This window comes from Cyprinodon tularosa, unplaced genomic scaffold (assembly GCF_016077235.1).
Source record: "Cyprinodon tularosa strain WSP-4 unplaced genomic scaffold, ASM1607723v1 ctg644, whole genome shotgun sequence".
In the NCBI taxonomy this organism is placed as follows: domain Eukaryota; kingdom Metazoa; phylum Chordata; class Actinopteri; order Cyprinodontiformes; family Cyprinodontidae; genus Cyprinodon; species Cyprinodon tularosa.
This window is the reverse complement of record NW_024039390.1, coordinates 81,710-101,039: the sequence shown is the minus strand read 5'-3', so window position 1 is coordinate 101,039 and position 19,330 is coordinate 81,710. Positions and strand designations below refer to the sequence as shown.

The 19,330-nt window shown below is 38.9% G+C and overlaps 1 protein-coding gene across 6 annotated transcripts in view; it reads right to left on the bottom strand.

The window, feature by feature from the left end:
- mical2b (microtubule associated monooxygenase, calponin and LIM domain containing 2b) overlaps positions 1 to 19,330 on the bottom strand; it is a 121,739-nt gene that overhangs the window by 57,148 nt on the left and 45,261 nt on the right. For all 6 annotated transcript variants that reach the window (XM_038308705.1, XM_038308706.1, XM_038308707.1 and 3 more), the window contains exons 6-12: positions 17,719 to 17,874; positions 17,519 to 17,619; positions 11,535 to 11,792; positions 11,331 to 11,446; positions 6,676 to 6,802; positions 4,732 to 4,816; positions 89 to 236 (exon numbers count right to left, since the gene is read on the bottom strand). In XM_038308705.1, the coding sequence (XP_038164633.1) occupies positions 89 to 236; positions 4,732 to 4,816; positions 6,676 to 6,802; positions 11,331 to 11,446; positions 11,535 to 11,792; positions 17,519 to 17,619; positions 17,719 to 17,874 (991 nt within the window). The remainder of the gene's footprint in view (positions 1 to 88; positions 237 to 4,731; positions 4,817 to 6,675; positions 6,803 to 11,330; positions 11,447 to 11,534; positions 11,793 to 17,518; positions 17,620 to 17,718; positions 17,875 to 19,330) is intronic.

The window sequence follows — 19,330 nt, the reverse complement described above, 5'->3', positions numbered from 1 at the left end:
AAAATAAAACTTCAGAGTTAAGCCGTCTGTTAGCGTAATGTTTCATAAGTTTCCTGAATGTGCTCCGTATGCTTTTGTTGGTTCTTACATGAGTTCAGGCCTCTGGCGGTGAATGAGAGCACACAGGGCCAGGCCGCTCCTCCAGGACGACGTGAGGTCGGTGACATCCACTGCTCTGTATCCCTGAGTTTGGGTCTGACTCCAGGTCAGGAGCCTGCCGGGCCGTACCTCGGACTCTGCGTGAGAGAAACCACATGTTGGTTCATTACCGCCAAGATGGCTGCACAGCATCAAAGGAAGAAGCATTTTCAGGCCAGAAAGGGGTTTGTTTTCCCCTGAGTGTTTTATTTCTGTCCGGACTGGAAACTGCATGTTCTTTTGGACCTCTGCCATGTGAGCTGATCCACTTTCTGAAGCTAAAGCTGCAGAACCTCGGCATCAGAGCAGAAACACAGCTAAACTGTCCTACTTAGAAAATAACCAGAACGTCCACACTTTGATGCATAACAAGGCTTCAGCCCATGTTGGGATTCATTTGTAGAGGCAACGCCGTCACTGAGGGAGAGAGAGGCTGCTGCTTTATAACCCTGTATGGATATCGAACGAGAAGTACAAAATGCACAATGCACAGACATTTTCCTTTCATTAAACATATCCTAATAACGTCATAGGCCGATCCAGTTAAAGCAGCCAAAACGCTGTGTTCAGAAGCTGTCCTGCTGCAGTAATGTGCCTAAAAACATAAGTTGAATTTACTTAACCAAGTTTTGTCAACTGCTTCCACTAAACAAAGTAGATTAAGTGAGTATATTTACTTTAACACCTTAATTAAAGACAAAAAAAATCAAGAGGATAAAATCTCAGAAAACTAAATGCTGAGAAGTTAAATCTAACTGATGCTAATAAGGGTAAAATATACCAGTTTTGTTCAGTTTAGCTTATATTATGGAGCTGCATTAATGTTACTGGATTTCATTGATGGAGTTTATTTTTTCACGTTAGTTTAATGAAACCAGCTGACATAAATATATACAACACTTTAATTTCTAAGGTTTCCTTAAAATAATCAAACAAATCTATCAAACTGAACCATCTCAGAGCTTTTTAGAAAGTCAGATTTAGGAACAATGAAAAAGGTCTCGATCAATAACCATCAATAACAACCTTAGATTGAAAAATGACAATGAAACAGATCTTCATCATCACCCAAAAACCAAGTCTATAAACCAGCTTCTATTTTAATAATGGTGCTACAGAGGTTAAAAAAAGACATGCCGCAAAGCATTCTGGGAAATAACAGGAATGTTATATATCTTATATTTAAAGTGACATGGTCATGTTGAATTAGTTTGGTTCATCTTTAGTGAATGAAAATCTCTTGATTAAATACAAGAAAACTGCATAATTTACATAATTTGAAGCCTTACTCTGAGCATTAAATAGTGACATAAAACAAGGAATGTCCCAATTTCATTACTTTTAAGAATCAGAACCAGAATCAACTGTGGAGAATATTAATTATCATATATATCTATTCAATATTAAGTAGCAGGATTGTTTTGAAATCAATTCTTTATCTTCAGCTGTTCAAACATATCTTCCAGCTATAATTTAACCTGCTAATGTTCAGCATGAAAACTTAAATTTTGGTTTTAATCCGACCATAAGACAGTTACATAAAGCAAGCCGCGTGTCTATTTCAGACTAGTGGTGGCTAAAAACAACACAACCACTTCAGGGTCAATTTATAGCATAACAAAAGAAAAATTAAAGATTTATTTTCTACATAAATTACTGATGACATATGTATTTATGAAACCCATTAATAATAAATATCCACATATTTAAACACATTCATACCATCTAAATTATCCAAGTATCTAGTGAGCTTCGGTTTTAGCCATGCAATGTCGCTCCACTGCTCTTACCGTCTTAAAAAATGTTTAAAGTTGTAGGGAAATCATATTTAAATGTCAAATCCTTCTGGCTTACACATGTATATAAATGTACTCTTTATCAAATGATGTTGTCCCAAAATTTAGAAAATTTCTATTTAAATATTTTTTTTTCCGTTATTTTATGCAGGCCAGTTAGTTATGCGTCAGCTTGTACACCTAAGTTCGGCCAATCACATATCAATGGTCATCTGTCAATCAAATATTTTCTGGTCATAGCATCTTGATTCATATGTTGCAGCTAATGTATGCAACGGTTGAAAGAAGAATCTTCACAGAGAAGTGGTGACGGTTACAGGGTTATATTTTAAGAGCGAATTGTTGGTCGTTTCTCAATTCACTAGAACGTAAGTATGGACCCGTGTCCTCGCCAAGTATGTTCTTGAGAAGAACACAGATAAGTGTGGCCTCTGGGAGAACAGGAGCACGCAGCATAACTATGGGTCAATTGGTACAGAAGCTGACTTTTATCATTCAGTGGGGGAATAATAATTAACAAGGTCAGATAAACACAAATCAAATGAACATTTTGCCAAATAAAACTAAAATATTGGCATCATGGCCAGCAGTCCTTCATACACGACCAATCACATTCACTTTATTCACTCGTGTAAAGTCGGGCACCACTCGGGAGAATTTGGAACTGCAACGTTTGGAGCCATTTCCCTACGAATTTAACAAGTTCATGAGAGGAAGAAAAGAAACCTCAGAAATAAGACCAGAGTTTACTCAGGACATGATGTACTGTTATTGTCAGTTATGGCTAATATACAAAAAATGTCAAATTAGCCATTTCACCTGAGGGTATCACTACTGCCACCCTGTGGTTTGGAGAGGAACTGCTCATTTTGGTTATGAACTATGTTTATATACGAATAACAAATTACCTGGAAACACTGGCCTCGACATGCCCTAGTCTAGCTCCGCCCATGCCTACAAAAAACAGCTTTTTTAATTCAGTTAATTGCTTTTTTTTTTCTTTTAGCATTATATACCTAATGAAAATGTTCAGCTGGATTGAACTTCCTTCTTTTACCTCAGAGCTCTTTAATTAGCAGTAAAACAAACAGATTTCACTTTGGATGTTAGCAGCATCTCTTCCAGGCTATTTTTATTTTTTATCTATCCATGTTAAACAACATTTTAACATGATAATAGCAGCTCATATCTTGAAATGTTGCAGTCACTTTTAAAACGGTTGGTTTGTCCTTTTAGTTTCCAGAGGTTCATAGAGATGATGTGCAGGTGTCTGTTCTGGTTACTTTTTATTGACCACACCAATCTGCTCTACAGCCAGTCACTTTAGGACAAGGGTGGACAATTCCACATCCTGCGACTTTTAGATCCATCCTTGGTCCAACACACCTGAATCAAATGGCTGAGTTACCTCCTCAGCATGCAGAGAGTTCCTCCATAATCCTCTAAATCTTCTAATTTCTTAATTCAGGTGTGTCGAACCAAAGGCACATCTAAAAGTTGCGGTATGCTGGCCCTCAGGAACTGGAATTGCCCATCCATGCTTTAGGAGGAGCTCAGCAGATCCTGTGGCAGGTTGATCTTACATTACAGTGACTGTTTCATCATGCAGGATCCTCCAATATGCTCCATAACCTGACGTTTAAACCCATAACTTTACGTTCTCTATTATCCCTCCATGAATATAAAATGTTAATAATGCAAGCAGCCTATGCTACTTAGGGAAGGAACTTCTGCAGGTTTCAAACCAGTCTGACCCAAGCACCTCATGTCCACACACGCCTTAGAAACCCTCACCTGAGTGTAATGTCATCCAGCCGTATTGTCTGATAAGGCGTGCCAAGCCTGTGACTCAGGCAAGGACAGGGTTGCTATACAGGGAGAGCTGAGAAAACATTCACTCTGTCGAGTCTTTTCCCAACTAAACACGACGGTTTCACTCCGGTAATACATTGTGCTTCCATAAACATAGGATTATTTTCAAGCTTCCACGCCCTGTTAAGGGAAGCTTGTTTAGGTATTTATTTTAATTCAGTTTGTAGACATTTGATCACGTTTAAATGTAAACATGAAGCTAAGAGGCTGTGGGTCTAAACATTGTAAAGTCCAACATTAATCCAGACAAATGTTTACTCATATGACCAACGTTTAAAAGAAAAGGTGCAACAGTTCTCCACCTCTCATTCAGTGTAATTCAGCACCATGTTAGCGAATCGTAAAAGTCTGCATGCTGGCATGAGGTTCACCCTTTTCTTAACCTGACATTAACCAACAACACCAAATTCTAACCAGCTTCTGCACCCGTATTTTGGTTCTCTTGAATTCCAGATGGAGACTTTGCAAGAAAAAACTCCTTAAAACCAAGCATTTTAAAAAGGATATGTATGGAACTAAATTTGGGCCATAAAGTTTGTTTAAAAAAAAGAAATAAATAAATTTTCATTTTCATAATGGAAAAAAAGAAACTTTGAAACTTGTGTTTTTTTAAACTGAAGAAAAGAAGATTTAAAACTGGGGGGGGGGGGGGGGGGGGGGGGGATGCTTAAAGCTACAATTAAGTTTTTTTTTTCTGTTTTAAACCGTTTTTCCAGTTTAAAAAACATCTTAGTTTCAGATTCAAAAACATTTTTCAGTTTCAAATCTTGATTTAATTGTTATATATAACAAACCTTATGGCTTTAATTACAGACAGTTTGAACTGTTTAAGACTACAAAAATCTGGAAACATTGGTTCATTTAAGAGGTTAACAAAGTATTTTAAAAGAAATATTGCTGAAACTAAAACTTAAGAAACCTTTACCTTTTCTGGAGAGGTTGACTGATCTTCGTGAAAGCCCTCCTTTTTCCACCACACCTGAATTACCATCAATGAATAAGTGACGTACCTGAAAGAAACAACCAAGGACAATTGGAGACACTACGGTGCAGCTGTCCATTATTTTAGACAGAGATTAATTAATCGATTTTTTTTTTTTATTACTATAGGGAGTATAGAGATCTGCTGGTGAAGATTCTCAGTCATCCAGGTCAAAGTCATTTCAAAAAAGTTAAAAACAACTGACAGCAGCTGTCCTACAAACTCCCACATCTTGACTGAATACTGAGGCTGTTTAGATGCCCGTCGAAGTTCCAGGTGAGCTGAAGCATTTCTCTTAGTGGTCAGGTGGTATGGTGAGGTAGAGAGGCTTCGGACGTCATCTATTTTGGCTCCTCCCCCAAATAAAGCAAGCCTCGATACGTGCCCCGTGGAAACGCCCCCTCCACTACTCGACCTCGAAGCCTCGGATCATCTCATAACATCCCTTATTTCAGCTCTGCAGGAGTGGAGCCCAGTCTCTTCATTGGTTCGGCAGGTTTAATGCAGCAAATAAATGGCTAAATGTGTGAATTCGGAACATTTGTTCTCTGTTGTGCCGCCTGCTAGCATGTTCAATTCAATTCAGTTTATCTATATAGCGCCAGTTCAAAACTCATGTCATCTCAAGGCACTTTACAGTTCACAAGATCATATAGTCAGGATTGACTCAAAGTTTTCTATCTAAGGAAAACCAGTTGAAGGCATCGACTCATTGACTCAAATGCAATCCCTCACACTAAGCATGTAGCGACAGTGGAGAGGAAAAACTCCCTTTTAACAGGAAGAAACCTCCACCTCCAGTGTGAGTGGCCTAAATGAAAATTAGCCCCCAATTCAGACATTTCGAACTTTGACTTCCCCCTCTGGCGGTGAGGAAAAAATCCATAGAAAAGCTGCACCTTTTCATGGTTCAAAGCATGGGAAACAAGTGGCGGATATTGTCCAGAAAATACGGCATTTAAAGCCCAAGAAATTAAATCAGCGTAGATTTTCTGTACTATATTGCATGAAACCACAGAAGAAAACGTTCCTATTGCCTTTATTAATAAATTATTTTGCACCCAGCTTTGTTAGAGTCACAGTGAAGGAAGCTCTGCAGCCGCAGGTTGCAGACCAGTTTTAGAGTCAGTTTCCATTCTCTAGGGAAAAATTTGATAACCAAACTTGATGACTATTTTAATAATCGATAAATCAGGATTAATGTGATGGTTTCAGCCCTAAAACCATATTGACCAAGAGATAATTCTACTTTTGCATTTACATGAACTTTAATGACATCCTTTTCTCATTTTAAAAGGCTGAATTTGACATCTGCTCCAGTTCGTCCTACAGGTGTCATAAGAAGGCAGGAGTCTGTGCAGACCAGTCAACTTATTCAACATCAAACTTTATTCACCTGCTGCAGTCATGCAAGCGACTCTAACATCAAAACTTTTAATCCAGCGGTGTGACCCGATACATTTGGCAATAAAGTGTATTTATAGTTAGAAAAATATTTATAACAGTTTTTATGTAGCAGCTTTCTTAATTTGAAAATGTGATACATTTCAGCACCTCCCATCAATACATTTCTTACTGAAAGAGGACGCAAAAAGTCAGATTTTAATAAGATACTCCAAATAGTTGAATAAAGCCTGCTCCATGACAAAAACTATGGGATGTCAAGGTTTCTTTTACCTGCTTTTTATGACCAACCCAGGCTTTTCCATGCTAGAATATAGTCCATGCACAGCTTTTTGTTTTTATCTTGTAGTGAGGAGGAATGGGAGATTTGAGCTCAGTCGCAGTGATTGTTGCTTCTGGCTAAAACTGGTCTAAACATGTTAGAACATCAGGAAAATTATCTATCCTTTAAAATTCATACAGCAGCTGAAAGCAATCAGGTACCTGTTGTGGCCGTACACAGCTGGAGTTGAGGTTGGGGTAGCGAGTAGCAGGATCGATGGTGTACTGATCAAAGTTCTTACTGATGTTTTCTGGAGTCGTCTGAGGCAGCAGACGATAAATACTTTCCCTTAAAGAGAGAGAAAGGATGACAGATTTTAAACGCAGCAGTTTATTGGTATTCTTTATGTTTATAGATATTCTAAAGCAGCACTTAATTATATCAACTTGTTATTTTTGAGTAGGGCGTCGCCTACAGGACCATTTAGAAAATAGCATGGAGGGCAGTTAGGTGGAAGATGCATATGACCAGTGTTGGGAAAGGTCTCTTTCTACGTGAACTAGTTCAAAGTTCAGTTCACACATTTTAAAATGAACTAGTTCAGTTCATAGTTCATAATTCAAAATTTTGAACTAAGTTCACAGTTCCAAAAAATGAACTAGTTCATAGTTCTTTTTTTTTTCATGTATTGCTCCATTACACCATAGCCTACTGTAGAACCACAGACAGCAATTATTTTATCAGTTGTAACTCTGAAACTGTGCGTCAGATTTCATCTTCATATCCAGTTTTGAATCCTCATCCAACCAGGGTTTACATTAGCATTGAGGGGACAGCATTTCCCCATTGTTGCTTTAACGCTTTGTTGCTGTCCATTCACTTCACACTAGTAGCAGCTGCAGCTTTCACCCCTACAGTATATTCTCAAAAACATCAGGAAAAATGTGCTGCTTGAATGGTCTTTTTTATGAGGAATTATTAAAAGAAAAACAGGAAAGTAGTCTTTAAGGTGCAAATGTTTTTTTTTTTTTTTTTTTTTTAATTACTTTTTCCATTTGAAATCCCATTTCAGTACATACTAAAAAGGAATCCTGGAAAATTATACCAGGCAGGTTTAAGTGCGGATTTTTCTACTGAAAGCCAGCGGGCAAAGTCTGCAGAGAAATGTTAGATTGTTGCTATCATCCTCACCGACCACCTGGTCATAAACCTGTTTTAAGTGCTCATACTGCTGCTTTGTCGCCTCCACGGTCGCCTCCATGCTGCTGTGGCTTCCACGCTGCATTTTGTTTTGATGACGCACGCGGCTGTAGCACGACACTGGTAGCTGGTGTTGCCAGATTGGGTGTTTTTCCCCGCTACATATTAAGGCCTGTTTACGGTGTGATTTAGCCGAGGTTTCGCCTGGAGGGCTCTAAAGAAATCTGGCAACCTATTAAACGGAGCTGAACGGAGAGAGCGTGCTGTTCACAGACACCAGAATGAACGAGTTCACAATAACGTTCATCAGGCAGTAATGCAGTACGTTCAGTTCACGTTCGCCCAAAATATGAACGAGTTCATGAACTTTCGTTCAATGAACGCGTTCATTGAACGAAAGTTCAATGAACGCGTTCAGGCACAACACTGCATATGACCTCAACATATCTGAAGCGGTGGGAAGTATTGTAATGTAATGCAGTGTACAGTAGATATATTTTAATATAGGGTGACCAGACGTCCCCAATTTCTGGGGGCAGTCCTTGTTTCGACCACCTGTCGCCGGCTAAAGCTGTCCCCGATTTCAACATTTTATGAATGAGGGGGGAAAATGTTGCATTTAAACTCTTATTATAGTAGAAAGAGTGCGTGAGCAACCTGCACACAGAAAAAGCTGTTAACAAATAGATAAGGAGCAGAGTGCACCAGTCTTATACTCTTAATATTAACCTCATTTTGGGAATTTCTCACCTATTTTGCATACCCAAAAGAGCATGAAATATTATCGTTAATGTTAATATATTGATGTGGATAATTAGCCACATTGTTTTTGTTGTCAAGTAATTGTTAATATATGAAAAGTTAAAATGTTTTTAATATTCCACTTAAGAGTATTACTGCTGCCACTGTCTGTATTGGAGGGGAAAAAACGGTAGGGGTGGCCAATGATTGGCTAAGGCCCCCTGGCCCCCCATCTAGCTCCGCCCCTGCCTGGCAGCAGCCAGATTGATGTGTGTAGAACTGAGTTGAGTCCTACGTTATCAATCAGGGATGGCTGCCGTTCAGTCTGACCGTGAAAAGGACGACGACAATACTTCGAGCTGATTGGGTTACATGCCAGCTAGTCCCCGCCTTCCATGATACGCTTTCAGCCCATCGTAGCAGCGAATCATGACGTCTTGTAAGCTGATAAATCAACCTTTTTCCAAATCCTGTCAGAAGAAAAAACAAAGACATCTTTCCGATCTACAAAAATGCACAAAGTGCTTTTCTTTGCTCCTTTTTAAACGAGAAATTGTCGCCATTTTAGCTAAAACTGAATCAATTGCGATATCAACAGGTAGTCCTCCAGCGTAGCCATGTTTGTAATCCCTCTGTAATCCATTCTTATACGTCCTGCTCCAAAAGACACTGCTGGAATGTCATTGGTCCGACCCGCTGGTGGTTTGAAAACGGACGTATTAGCAGGAGTCTTTAAAGATGGATGTTTTTTGAGACTGAAAACTCAGATGTTGCGACAATCCACGGGGAATCGCACAATCGGCTCATAACCTCTTAGATTACCATCACAGGGTCTCTGAGTGCGATTTATTAAGTTAGTGCTGCTTTAACAATCAAATTTAGGGCTTTTTTAGTAATTGAGTATTTTCCCTGACATATCAAAATGATTTAATGAGCAATCAGATAAAACAACACATTTAACGACTTCAGATGATCCTGTAAGACAAATGCATGAAGGATAAAATGTATGATACAGCTTAATGTTTTTTCTTTTGATAAAACAATTCTACGTTTAAAATGCAATAATGTAGCATGTTCTAATAACAATATGTCACACGGCTACCCTGCTCTGCTTGACGTGGCTTAAGGTCCTCCTGCACACTTCCTTCTGACTATTTAAAGGTTTTCTTTTGTTTTTTTTTAGTTTATTGTAACAAACCATTCTGTGCCAATTTACATCACCTTGTTTGTTACTGCAAAATGGGAAAAAAGCCAAAACATATTGTCTGACACCATTATTAAAATGCTACATTATTTTTTCAATATCCTAAAGTGTTTTTCTGGCACAAATTCAAATTACAAACTAATCCACAGAAGAGACCTGCTCAGTTCTGATGCGTCTCAGCAGGTTTGGTATGAAACCTTCTCTTAAAGTGAATTTGTGACGAAGGCCCTCTTGCTTTGTTCTTCCCAGTATCTTTAAAGAGTGTCCAGATGCAGCCTTGCTTTTTGGCTGCTGAAAAACACAGCTGATGACAGCTGCTGGCTCATTTGGCCGTGAGCAGGGCAGAGTATAAGGAAGTGACTATGCTTTTTAATCCATGGTAATGGGCCTGAATGCACGTCTTTGAGAAGCTACTACAGGGCTCGATGTTAACCATCGCCCAATCTCTCGGGGCAAGTAGTTTTTATTGTAGGGAGAGTACAAATTTCCCATGATCCCAAATGATCATGGGAAATGATCCCCAAAAAAAATTATTTATCACTCAAGATTACTTTAAAATCACCAACACTTGATGAAATCAGAAGCGTTGCCGGTGCCATTTTTGTTGTTTTGTACACATTCTCGCGTGATTTGAAAAAGCCGGGTGATGATTTTCCGCCAGATGGCGGGATTTTTGTCCATCTAGCGGTAATTTTGATGTAGTTACCAAAACGACAAACAAGTTAGAAAGCGCTATCAGATGGCAGTATTCTGTACGGTGATGCAGGTCATACATTAAAAAATTTTCATTTAATTTTTTTCTCGTAGACATTGGAGAGGTGCATTTAAATGTTATAGAGCTAAACCTGTTAGATTGGTGACCTGTTATGTTAATATTATTGTCTTGTTGCTGCATTTATTTTGTCAGGGGAAACTAATCCTGTCACTTCCTTAAAAGTCAGGGAATTCTGAAATTATGTAAAACTGTGGAAACCCTGTATAAAATAACTATGTATAACGATTCTCTAGAAAAGTCACATTACATTAATAGTATTATCTTGTATAAACATACCGTGACTCTAAAATAAAAGTTATTCATTTGTTACATTGACTTCTGTCTTGTGATTTATCTTAAGTTTTTAACCTGTCAAGTCTTTTTTTTTTAGATTTTTAACATTACAATTTATATTTTCCAAGCACAAAACAGTTTAAAGGAAAATTTAGTTTGAAAAAAATGGAAGGATTGAAAAGCATGTTAACACGGTAATGTAGGATTGAGTTCATTATCTGACGCATGCAGATACACACCAGGAACCTGGAAACTTAAAAAATACTGAATTACAAAAAACATTTAAAAAAACAAACATGTTTCATTGATATATATACAAAAATAGATATTAGGAAATATAGACTATATTTATCAAACATTATACTGGGCAAGTAAAAATTGTTTCAGGGCAAATGAATTGTGAAAGTCACTTGCCCGGTAAAAATCCTTAACGTCAACCCCTGTACTATCTTTCTTGCTTCGAAACAAAAGTCAAAATCTGACAAAAATATCTCATATTCACATTGTACCTTTACTTCCTGGACAAAGTCACATGCAGTTATTCTAAAAAGACAACCCTTTAAAGGGACATGTGACATTTTCTTAATTGATTTAATTGAACTTTAATGATTGGAGAAATGTTATTAATATTAATATCCTGAACAAGATCTGCTGCTTCTGACAGCTTGATGTAGGATCCTCACCTTTCTGCCAGTGTTTCCAGGGGGCTCTTTCCCTGTGCCCAGCCCCTCACCATCCAAGCAGTGTCGAAGGCAGCCAGAAATCCCCGAGCACAACCCGTTCCCATAGGCCAGAAAGGCTGAAAGCAAAAAAAAAGGTGTGTCAAAGGATCATTCCTGCATTATTCCTTGAGAAAACCACCCAAAATGATACCCAGTGTCTCTCACCTCCAGAAGGCTATCTCCCACCAGTGCAACCAGTAACTGATGTCCGTGTTTCTCCCTAATCAGGGCGGCGTTCTCTGATGCGTACATGCAGGTGAAGTCGAACATGGCTACATCTGGCTGTCCGTAGTGGTTGATGGCGTAGTCCAGGGAGGGGAGCTGGTAGTTGGTGCCAAAGTCAGCAGCCTCACGTGCGTAGGACAGCAATGCCTCCTGGTTAACGTTGTCAGAACTCAGCAGTCGCTCCGTTTCCATGTAGTCCTGCAGGAAGAAACGTTAAAAATTTTAACATTTTGAAAAAAAGGTTGGAGTCTATTTCCAAACAAAGCCTGTTAAACTGGGATTCTGGCTAGACGGATACATCTGATGTTAGAAGTGTTTTACGTTCCAACGTAAGGCGCAGGAATCGTCCCGTAGCAGTCAGCATTTAAAAGGTTTTATACATTTCAAGCATTTTCAGAAGTAAAATTAAAGATTTATGACAACATGGAGGAAAATCTGGTTGCACAGATGAGCTGGTTGTACGGATTGTCCTTCTGGTGCAGATCGGATGGTGAAAAGAAACAAAATAACGGGACCGTCTCAACAGGCAAGATTTCCTGAAAAGGAACCATCCACAAGCCGTTTCTCAGACTGAGCCACAGAAACAGACCCACTCATTAATAGGAAATAATCTACAGGAGCAAAAAAAGTAAGAGAGCACAGAGAAGGAGCATGGATGCATGGTAACATAACAAAACACTTGTTATAATTTTATCATAGAAATGGATGAATAAGTAGCAACAACAGTCAATAAACCAGCAGCATGTATGATGGATCAGTCAGTCGGTTTTAGCCTAAATTATGGGGGTTTCTAACAAATATAAGAAATAAAAGCCTTTCCAGATTTTTCATAAAAAATCTTTAACTTAAATTCTATAATTACCAGTAAAAATAAGCCGCTCTAAAGTTTAAACCAGTGCCTTGCAGCACTAGTTCAGGTTTTACTTATGCATGAGACAAGCACCAAAAGGGGAGAGTTAAAATAACTAGCAGTATTTCCTAAATTAATTAGCAGGATTGAATTTCTCCAATAATGGTAATAAAGTTTCCTTCTGTCTTTTTTCTTTTATTGCTAATGTGTACTGGAACAGACAGTAAACATATAAATGGATAAAATGCCAAACCAGTTGGACGCTACAACCCTTTCATATTAAAGTTTTCCTCATAATTTTATTTAACAGACTCATTAACATGGTCATCATGCTTCAATCAAGGCTAATCGGTTTAAATAAAAAAAGCTCTGACCAGAAAGGTCAGAAATTGAAAAAAATCTCTTTTGAACACCTAAAAGCTGATTCTTCCTAGTCTCTAAAAGCATCAGTAGATAGTGATATATTTAATAAAAATATGGCTTTAGTGCATAACTTGGAATAACTCTGTGATCGGAGACTAAAACCAGCAGCAAATTTTTCCTATTATTTCAAAAGCCTTTTCCATTCAAACCATTTTCACATCAATAAGCCTTTTTGTGCTGAAGTGTTTTTACAAGTAAATCTGAATAAGTAAAGAAATCAGAGGGTTGGAGGCCGCCTGTATGCGACTGCTGCAGAACAGAAAATATATATTTGTTCCAGCTTAAAACCTTTAAACCTAAAAAAATATTTATTTATTTTTTCTACAAGAAGAACTTTAACTGGGTGCAGCTGATGTTGGTTTTATTATCATGATTAAAACTTAGTGGTGCAGAGACAGTGAGGCTCATAGTGACTGTCCTCATGACAAAATAAACTGCTATAAGTGAGCCTGAGGCCTCTGAAGCGTCTGCTCTGGGTGTGTGTGTGTGTGTGTGTGTGTGTGTGTGTGTGTGTGTGTGTGTGTGTGTGTGTGTGTGTATCATGACCCAGATGACCCAGAAGGATTTCACTCGGCACCAGCAGCCAATGTAAGATGAGAGGGAGAACATTGGAGGCTCAGCCGTTCAGGCCTTCGACACCTGTGTGTGTGTGTGCATGTTTGTGTGTACCTGTCTTGCCCTCACAGTGAGGACCATTTTTCCAATTTCCCAATCAAATTGAGGTCCACCTGTTGCAAAGTGAGGATATTTTGCCGGTCCTCATATGCTATTTTGCTAATGGTGAGGTTTAGGGCTAAGGTATCAACTGGTTAGGGATAGGAATAGGGTGAGGTATGGATTGGTAATGGTTAGGTTAAGGGTTAGTTTTAGGGTAGGGGCATAGAAAGGGTTGAAAATTACTGAATATCAATGGTAGTCAACACATGGTCATCACTACTTTCTACTAAGGCAGAACGAGTATGTGTGTTTGTGTGTGTGTGTGTACCTGTCTAGCCCTCAGAGTGAGGACCATTTTTCCAATTTCACCGTCAAATTGAGCACCAGTTGTTGCAAAGTGAGGACATTTTGCCGGTCCTCACTAGAGACTGACATTTTTTTGGGAATCCCACAGGTCACGGGATTCCCGTGGGATTCCCGTGGGATGGGAGTCAGTATTAGTAACGATCACGTGATTGGGACGGTACAGGGTTAAACATTAACGGGAGCAGACGGGAGCGGGAGCAAACCAATAGTAACTAAAAAAAACTAGGATTGATGCCGAAAAATAAAATAAAATAAAATAGAAAGAAAAAAAAATCCAGTACTTTTTGTGCCATTTTGTAGTTTTTTTCCTTAAAGCCTACACTATAATGCGAGTCAAAAAAACTACACGACCCAAAAACCAACAGTGCTTCCGTCTGAGTTTTTCACCTGCGCTCAAAAACAACAATGGAGGGACCAACAGTTACTACAGTTAGAAACAGGAACTTAACTGACCCTTCACTGAAATTCAGATTCAATGTATTTGCAGAAATCTTATTGAAGACAACAAGAATGGGAGTGTTGCGGGAGCGGGAGTCATTCTGAATGGGAGCGGGATGGGAGTGGGAGTAATTTCACCAGGAGTGGAACGGGACAGGATTTAGATTTCTACTCTGGCCCGGGATCGGGACGGGACACAATTTTTTCTGTGGGAGTGGGACGGGATAGGAGTGAAAATCCACTCCTGTGTCAGTCTCTAGTCCTCACATGCTATTTTGCTAATGGTTAGGTTTTGGGGCTAAGGTCTCAACTGGTTAGGGTTAGGGTGAGGTATGCATTGGTAATGGTTAGGTTAAGGTGTAGTTTTAGGGATACGGCATAGAATGGGTTAAAATGACTGAAAATCAATGGAAGTCAATGGGAGTCAACACATGGTCCTCACTATGATGGCAGAACAAGTGTGTGTGTGTGTGTAGGTGTGTGCGTTTGGACTACACTTGTGGAAAAAGTTCTGGATAATGTTGACAATTAAGAACTTGTGTTTTTAGAAAGAGTTTCATGGTAAATACTCGTGTCTGACAGAAGCCTCCGTGTTTATCTGCGCTACCTTGGTGCAAACTTCCCATAACAATAAATATTTGTATTTCATTTCAGTCCTGGTGCTTACGTCCAATAATTTAATTTTTTCCAGTCCAAAATTACACTGAACTGAAACCCTGCCTGCAGTGTTGGTGTTATTTTGTTTTTTTTTTAGCTGTGTGAGAACTAGAATAAAGGTGAGAGGCGCTATGCTTTAATCAGAGCCCTATTTATCATGATCCGCTGTGAAGGAATATCACTCGCTGCACTGGCTGGCACACAAACACGCCTGGCTCCCAGCATTAAGATGTCACTTTAAAGGTTTTGCTTTTCTAGTCTCACGTTTCCTTTAAAGAAACAACAGAAAATGGAAACATTTGAACCGTTTCTCACGCTAAAAGGTTAAAACTGACTTCCAAGCACTTTATACCAATAATCCTCTGACCTCGAAATACTTCTGTAAGACCTTAGGCAACAATAGGCTGCCTGTTTTCTGGGGTTTTTCCTTGTAGTGGTTTGGTGCTGCCAGTATTGTTGGTATGGCAGCACTTAACAGGAAGATATTTATAGAACACATTCTCTCATAATTCCTGTGAAAATGATGGAAAAGCCACAAAAAAAAACACTTCAGAGGAGCTACAGTAGCTGATGTCCCAAATAAAACCTTCTTGATCCATTTGTCATACTGTTGGTGATAGCCAATGTAATTTGAGCAGCAAAGATGTGTCTGCTGCTTCATTCAGGTCAGTTTCTTTGATAAAGTGCCTCTAGTTAAATGTGTGCAGATGCATCTGATGCTTGTGCTGCACTTGTGTTCAGTGTCTTTGCTGTATTTGATGTGATAAGTGGGTAGAAAGTTGTTTTCATGGAAGAAAGTCCACCTCAAAACATCGTCTGTGCGGTCAGTTCATCAAGATTACGAACCTGCCAATATTATTTCACTATCGGAGCAGCGCAGACTCCCACATACGTACAGGCAAGCAGGGTTTCAAACTCCTCAGCATGAATCGTCGCTATTGGCTGTCCTAAAACGCTCTACATGACATCATCGCCTGGATAGGATAGCTGGGAGGAAGAAACATCGGGGTCTGAAGAGTTTTATAGAGACTTTTACCGAAACAAGTTAAGAACAATACATGTAATTCAGCTATTTAGTTCCACACTCCATACCAAGTGGTGCGATAGATGCACAATTAGTTGCTTGCCATCCAGCAAAAAATAAATAAATCAATTTAAAAAAATAAAACACGAAGAAGAGGAGGAAAGCAGCGGTGCAAAGACACAGACTAAAGGAGCAGGAGATGAGAGAATGAGACTATAGGGTGAAATTGTGTCGGTTAAACATTGTTTTCATTATTAAATGTTTGCAATTTAGGGCGGGATTAGCAGCAGCGTTGCACATTCACATTTGATTTGCAATCTGGATTCAAAGTGGAAAGGTTTAATGTCTGCTGTAGCGAAGGCGACCTGCTCAGCATCACGACAGCGGAAAGTGAGTTTAAGAGAGAAAGAAAGATCCACTTGCTCGGGAGGGCAGAGTTCTGTGCCTTTATGTCACCAAAGTCTCCATGAACTAAAGAATAAATACATTTTCTGCAAAAGAGACGGGATAATTGATCCCTGTTGATGGAACAACAAATGAGGTCATGTATGAGAAGAACCTCCTTCCATCAGTGAGGCCATTGAAGATGGAACATGACTGGATCTTCCAGCAAGAAATGATCCCAAAGCATCACTCAGCCAATGAAGGAGAGGCTCCGTAAAAAACCTTGTAAGATCCTAGAGTAGCCTTGCTAGTCTGCAGAGCTCATCCACATAGAAGAGTTTTAAAAGGGAGTTGAAAGTCTGTTACCCAGCAGCAGCCCAAAACATCTCTGCCCTAGAGGAGATCTGATGGAGGAATGGACCAAAATACCAGCTGCTGCGTGAGGAAACCTGGTGAAGACTTACAGGAAATTGATTTCCTTCTTTGCACACAAGGAATACGCTACAAAGTTTTAAGGTGAACTGTTGTTTTTTAACAAATATTTTACTTCACCAAAATGTACAAAGAAATTCTATAAAAATCCTACAATTTGATTTCCTGGATTTTCTTTTTCTCATTTTGTCGCTCAGAGTTGAATTGAACCAAAAATGAAAATTCCTCATCCATCTTTCTAAGTAGGAGAATTTGCACATTCAATGTCTGAATACTTTTTTTTCCCCAGTGTTAAGATTTTTTAAAAACATGTTTGCTTCAATGTGCATACCTTTTATTTAGTCATTAGCAACGTTTCGATGTGCAAACAGATTAATATCTGATCGGATTGTATCGTTAAAATTGATATATGTAATTAGAATGGAATACTCAGATCAACTCGTCTCATTCAGAATAACTTCATCTTTACATGCAGGTTTATATGCATGCTGATTGGATTGTCAGTCAGCACAAACCAGCCCTCTCAGTCAGATTACAATTTTATCCCAATCCTTCCAAATCCGATCAGAATATTACGACTGGCATGTTTGCACACATTTTAATCTGATCGGCGTTTTATCACAATTACTTATGTCCATGTAATTCTAGGTGGTTACAGAAGTGGCTGATAAAGAAACATGTGTAATAACTCACATTAATGATGACCCCTTTGTCCAGCAGGCTTTGCTTCTTTGCAGTCATCACAAAGTAGTGGGTGTTGTCCTTGTAGTACACAATGTTTTCCAGGTCAATTCCTGAAAATTGGATTATTTTGTTAAGTACAGATCCCTTTAAAGCTATTTATATATAAATCACCTAAATATTGAATATTTTTTGCATAATTATGTATTCACCCGTCTCCTCTTTAAGTTCAAGGAAGAACTTCTGGTTGAAGATGAAGGCGACGCCACTGATTTCCTCCACTTTAGCCTCTGCTGTGGTGTTTCTATTAACAAAGTTGGCTGTTATAGCAATGGCCAACTTCCCTCTGAACTCTTTGCGACTGAAACCTGCCGTAAAAGAATGAGGAATTAGAGGGCGAAGGATCTGAACACACCTACTGGGGGGAAATAACTTGCACTTTCTAATTAACACATGCATAACTTTGCAGAGCACTGATGAGGCAAATATATGAACAACCAGCAGTTATCAGAAACAACAAGGTTAAAAATATACACTCACCCTACTAAATCATTGCCATCTCAAATAATTTCAAAGCCAAAGTGTATAAAACACATCAGCTATTAAGCTATTAAAAAATAAAATAAAAGTTGTTAGGAAAACCAGACAGGTTCCTGTCTGACTGCATTATGTCACTTTTGTTGTGTCATAAGCCATGATATCAATTTTTAACATTGGTGGAGCAAAATATTTTGCTCTGCTAAGACACAAGACTGTGAGACTGCGACCGTCTCTCTTGTGGCCCGCTTGTTCCCAAGGAGACTACGAGGCAAGAACACCTAAACAGGAAATATCCCTCTAAAACTATTAAAAGCTGAGTGGGCCTGGCTAATACCAGAACCATATCGCTATGAAACAGCCCGTCCATAACAATGTCTATGAGTCTGTAGGAGTAACAGAGCTCAAAGAAATGCATCCAACAGAAGCTCAAACAGTTTGTGTGAGGGACCATATGTTTTCACATAAAGGTTGGTTTTTTTATAGAAGGAAAGAGAGTTATGCCATTTTGTGTAGGGCTGGGCGATAGGACGATACATATCGTACGGACGATAGAAAAGTGTCTATATTGCTAATTCTATTCTTTCATTTCTAACACCATTTTATCTGGTATTCAAGCAAATATTGCCCAAGGTAGACTACGACAAATGTATGATTGTAGTCTAGTGCCGTCACGTAATCTACACACAGCTTATATAGGTGATATATATATATAGGTGATTTTTTTTTTTTATCTACAAAGAAGCAGCGTCTTGTGGTTTTGCAACATGATGCTGCTTTACCGCTTTTGACTCACATGACGGTTTGCAAAATGCTTTATGTTACTTAACTCATGAGAGCTCAGCTTTGTTTGTTGCAACCACTTAAACCTGTGGTTGCAACAAACAGAAACGTCTATGCAGACAGCCCAAGATGAGGTACTTTTACCACAAAGAGGTAAATTTAAGAAGTCCGACACGGAGCAGCCAACAGTCATTTGCAAAGTATATTATCACCTAAAGCAGTGGTCTTCAACCACCAGGCCGCGGACCAGTACCGGTCCGTTGGCAGAGATTTCAAAAGTACTCACTTTCCGTACTTGAGTAAAAGTACAGATACTTGTGTTAAAAAATACTCTGGTAAAAGTGGAAGTACTGATTAAACTTCTTTACTCAAGTAAAAGTAACAAAGTACAGGCTTGTAAATTTACTTAAAGTATAAAAGTAAAAGTAGAAACCACTTTTTTCATGCCGTTGCCTACATTTTAAATGGATGTCTGCCAATAGGACTAGATCTCCGTTGTGTTCA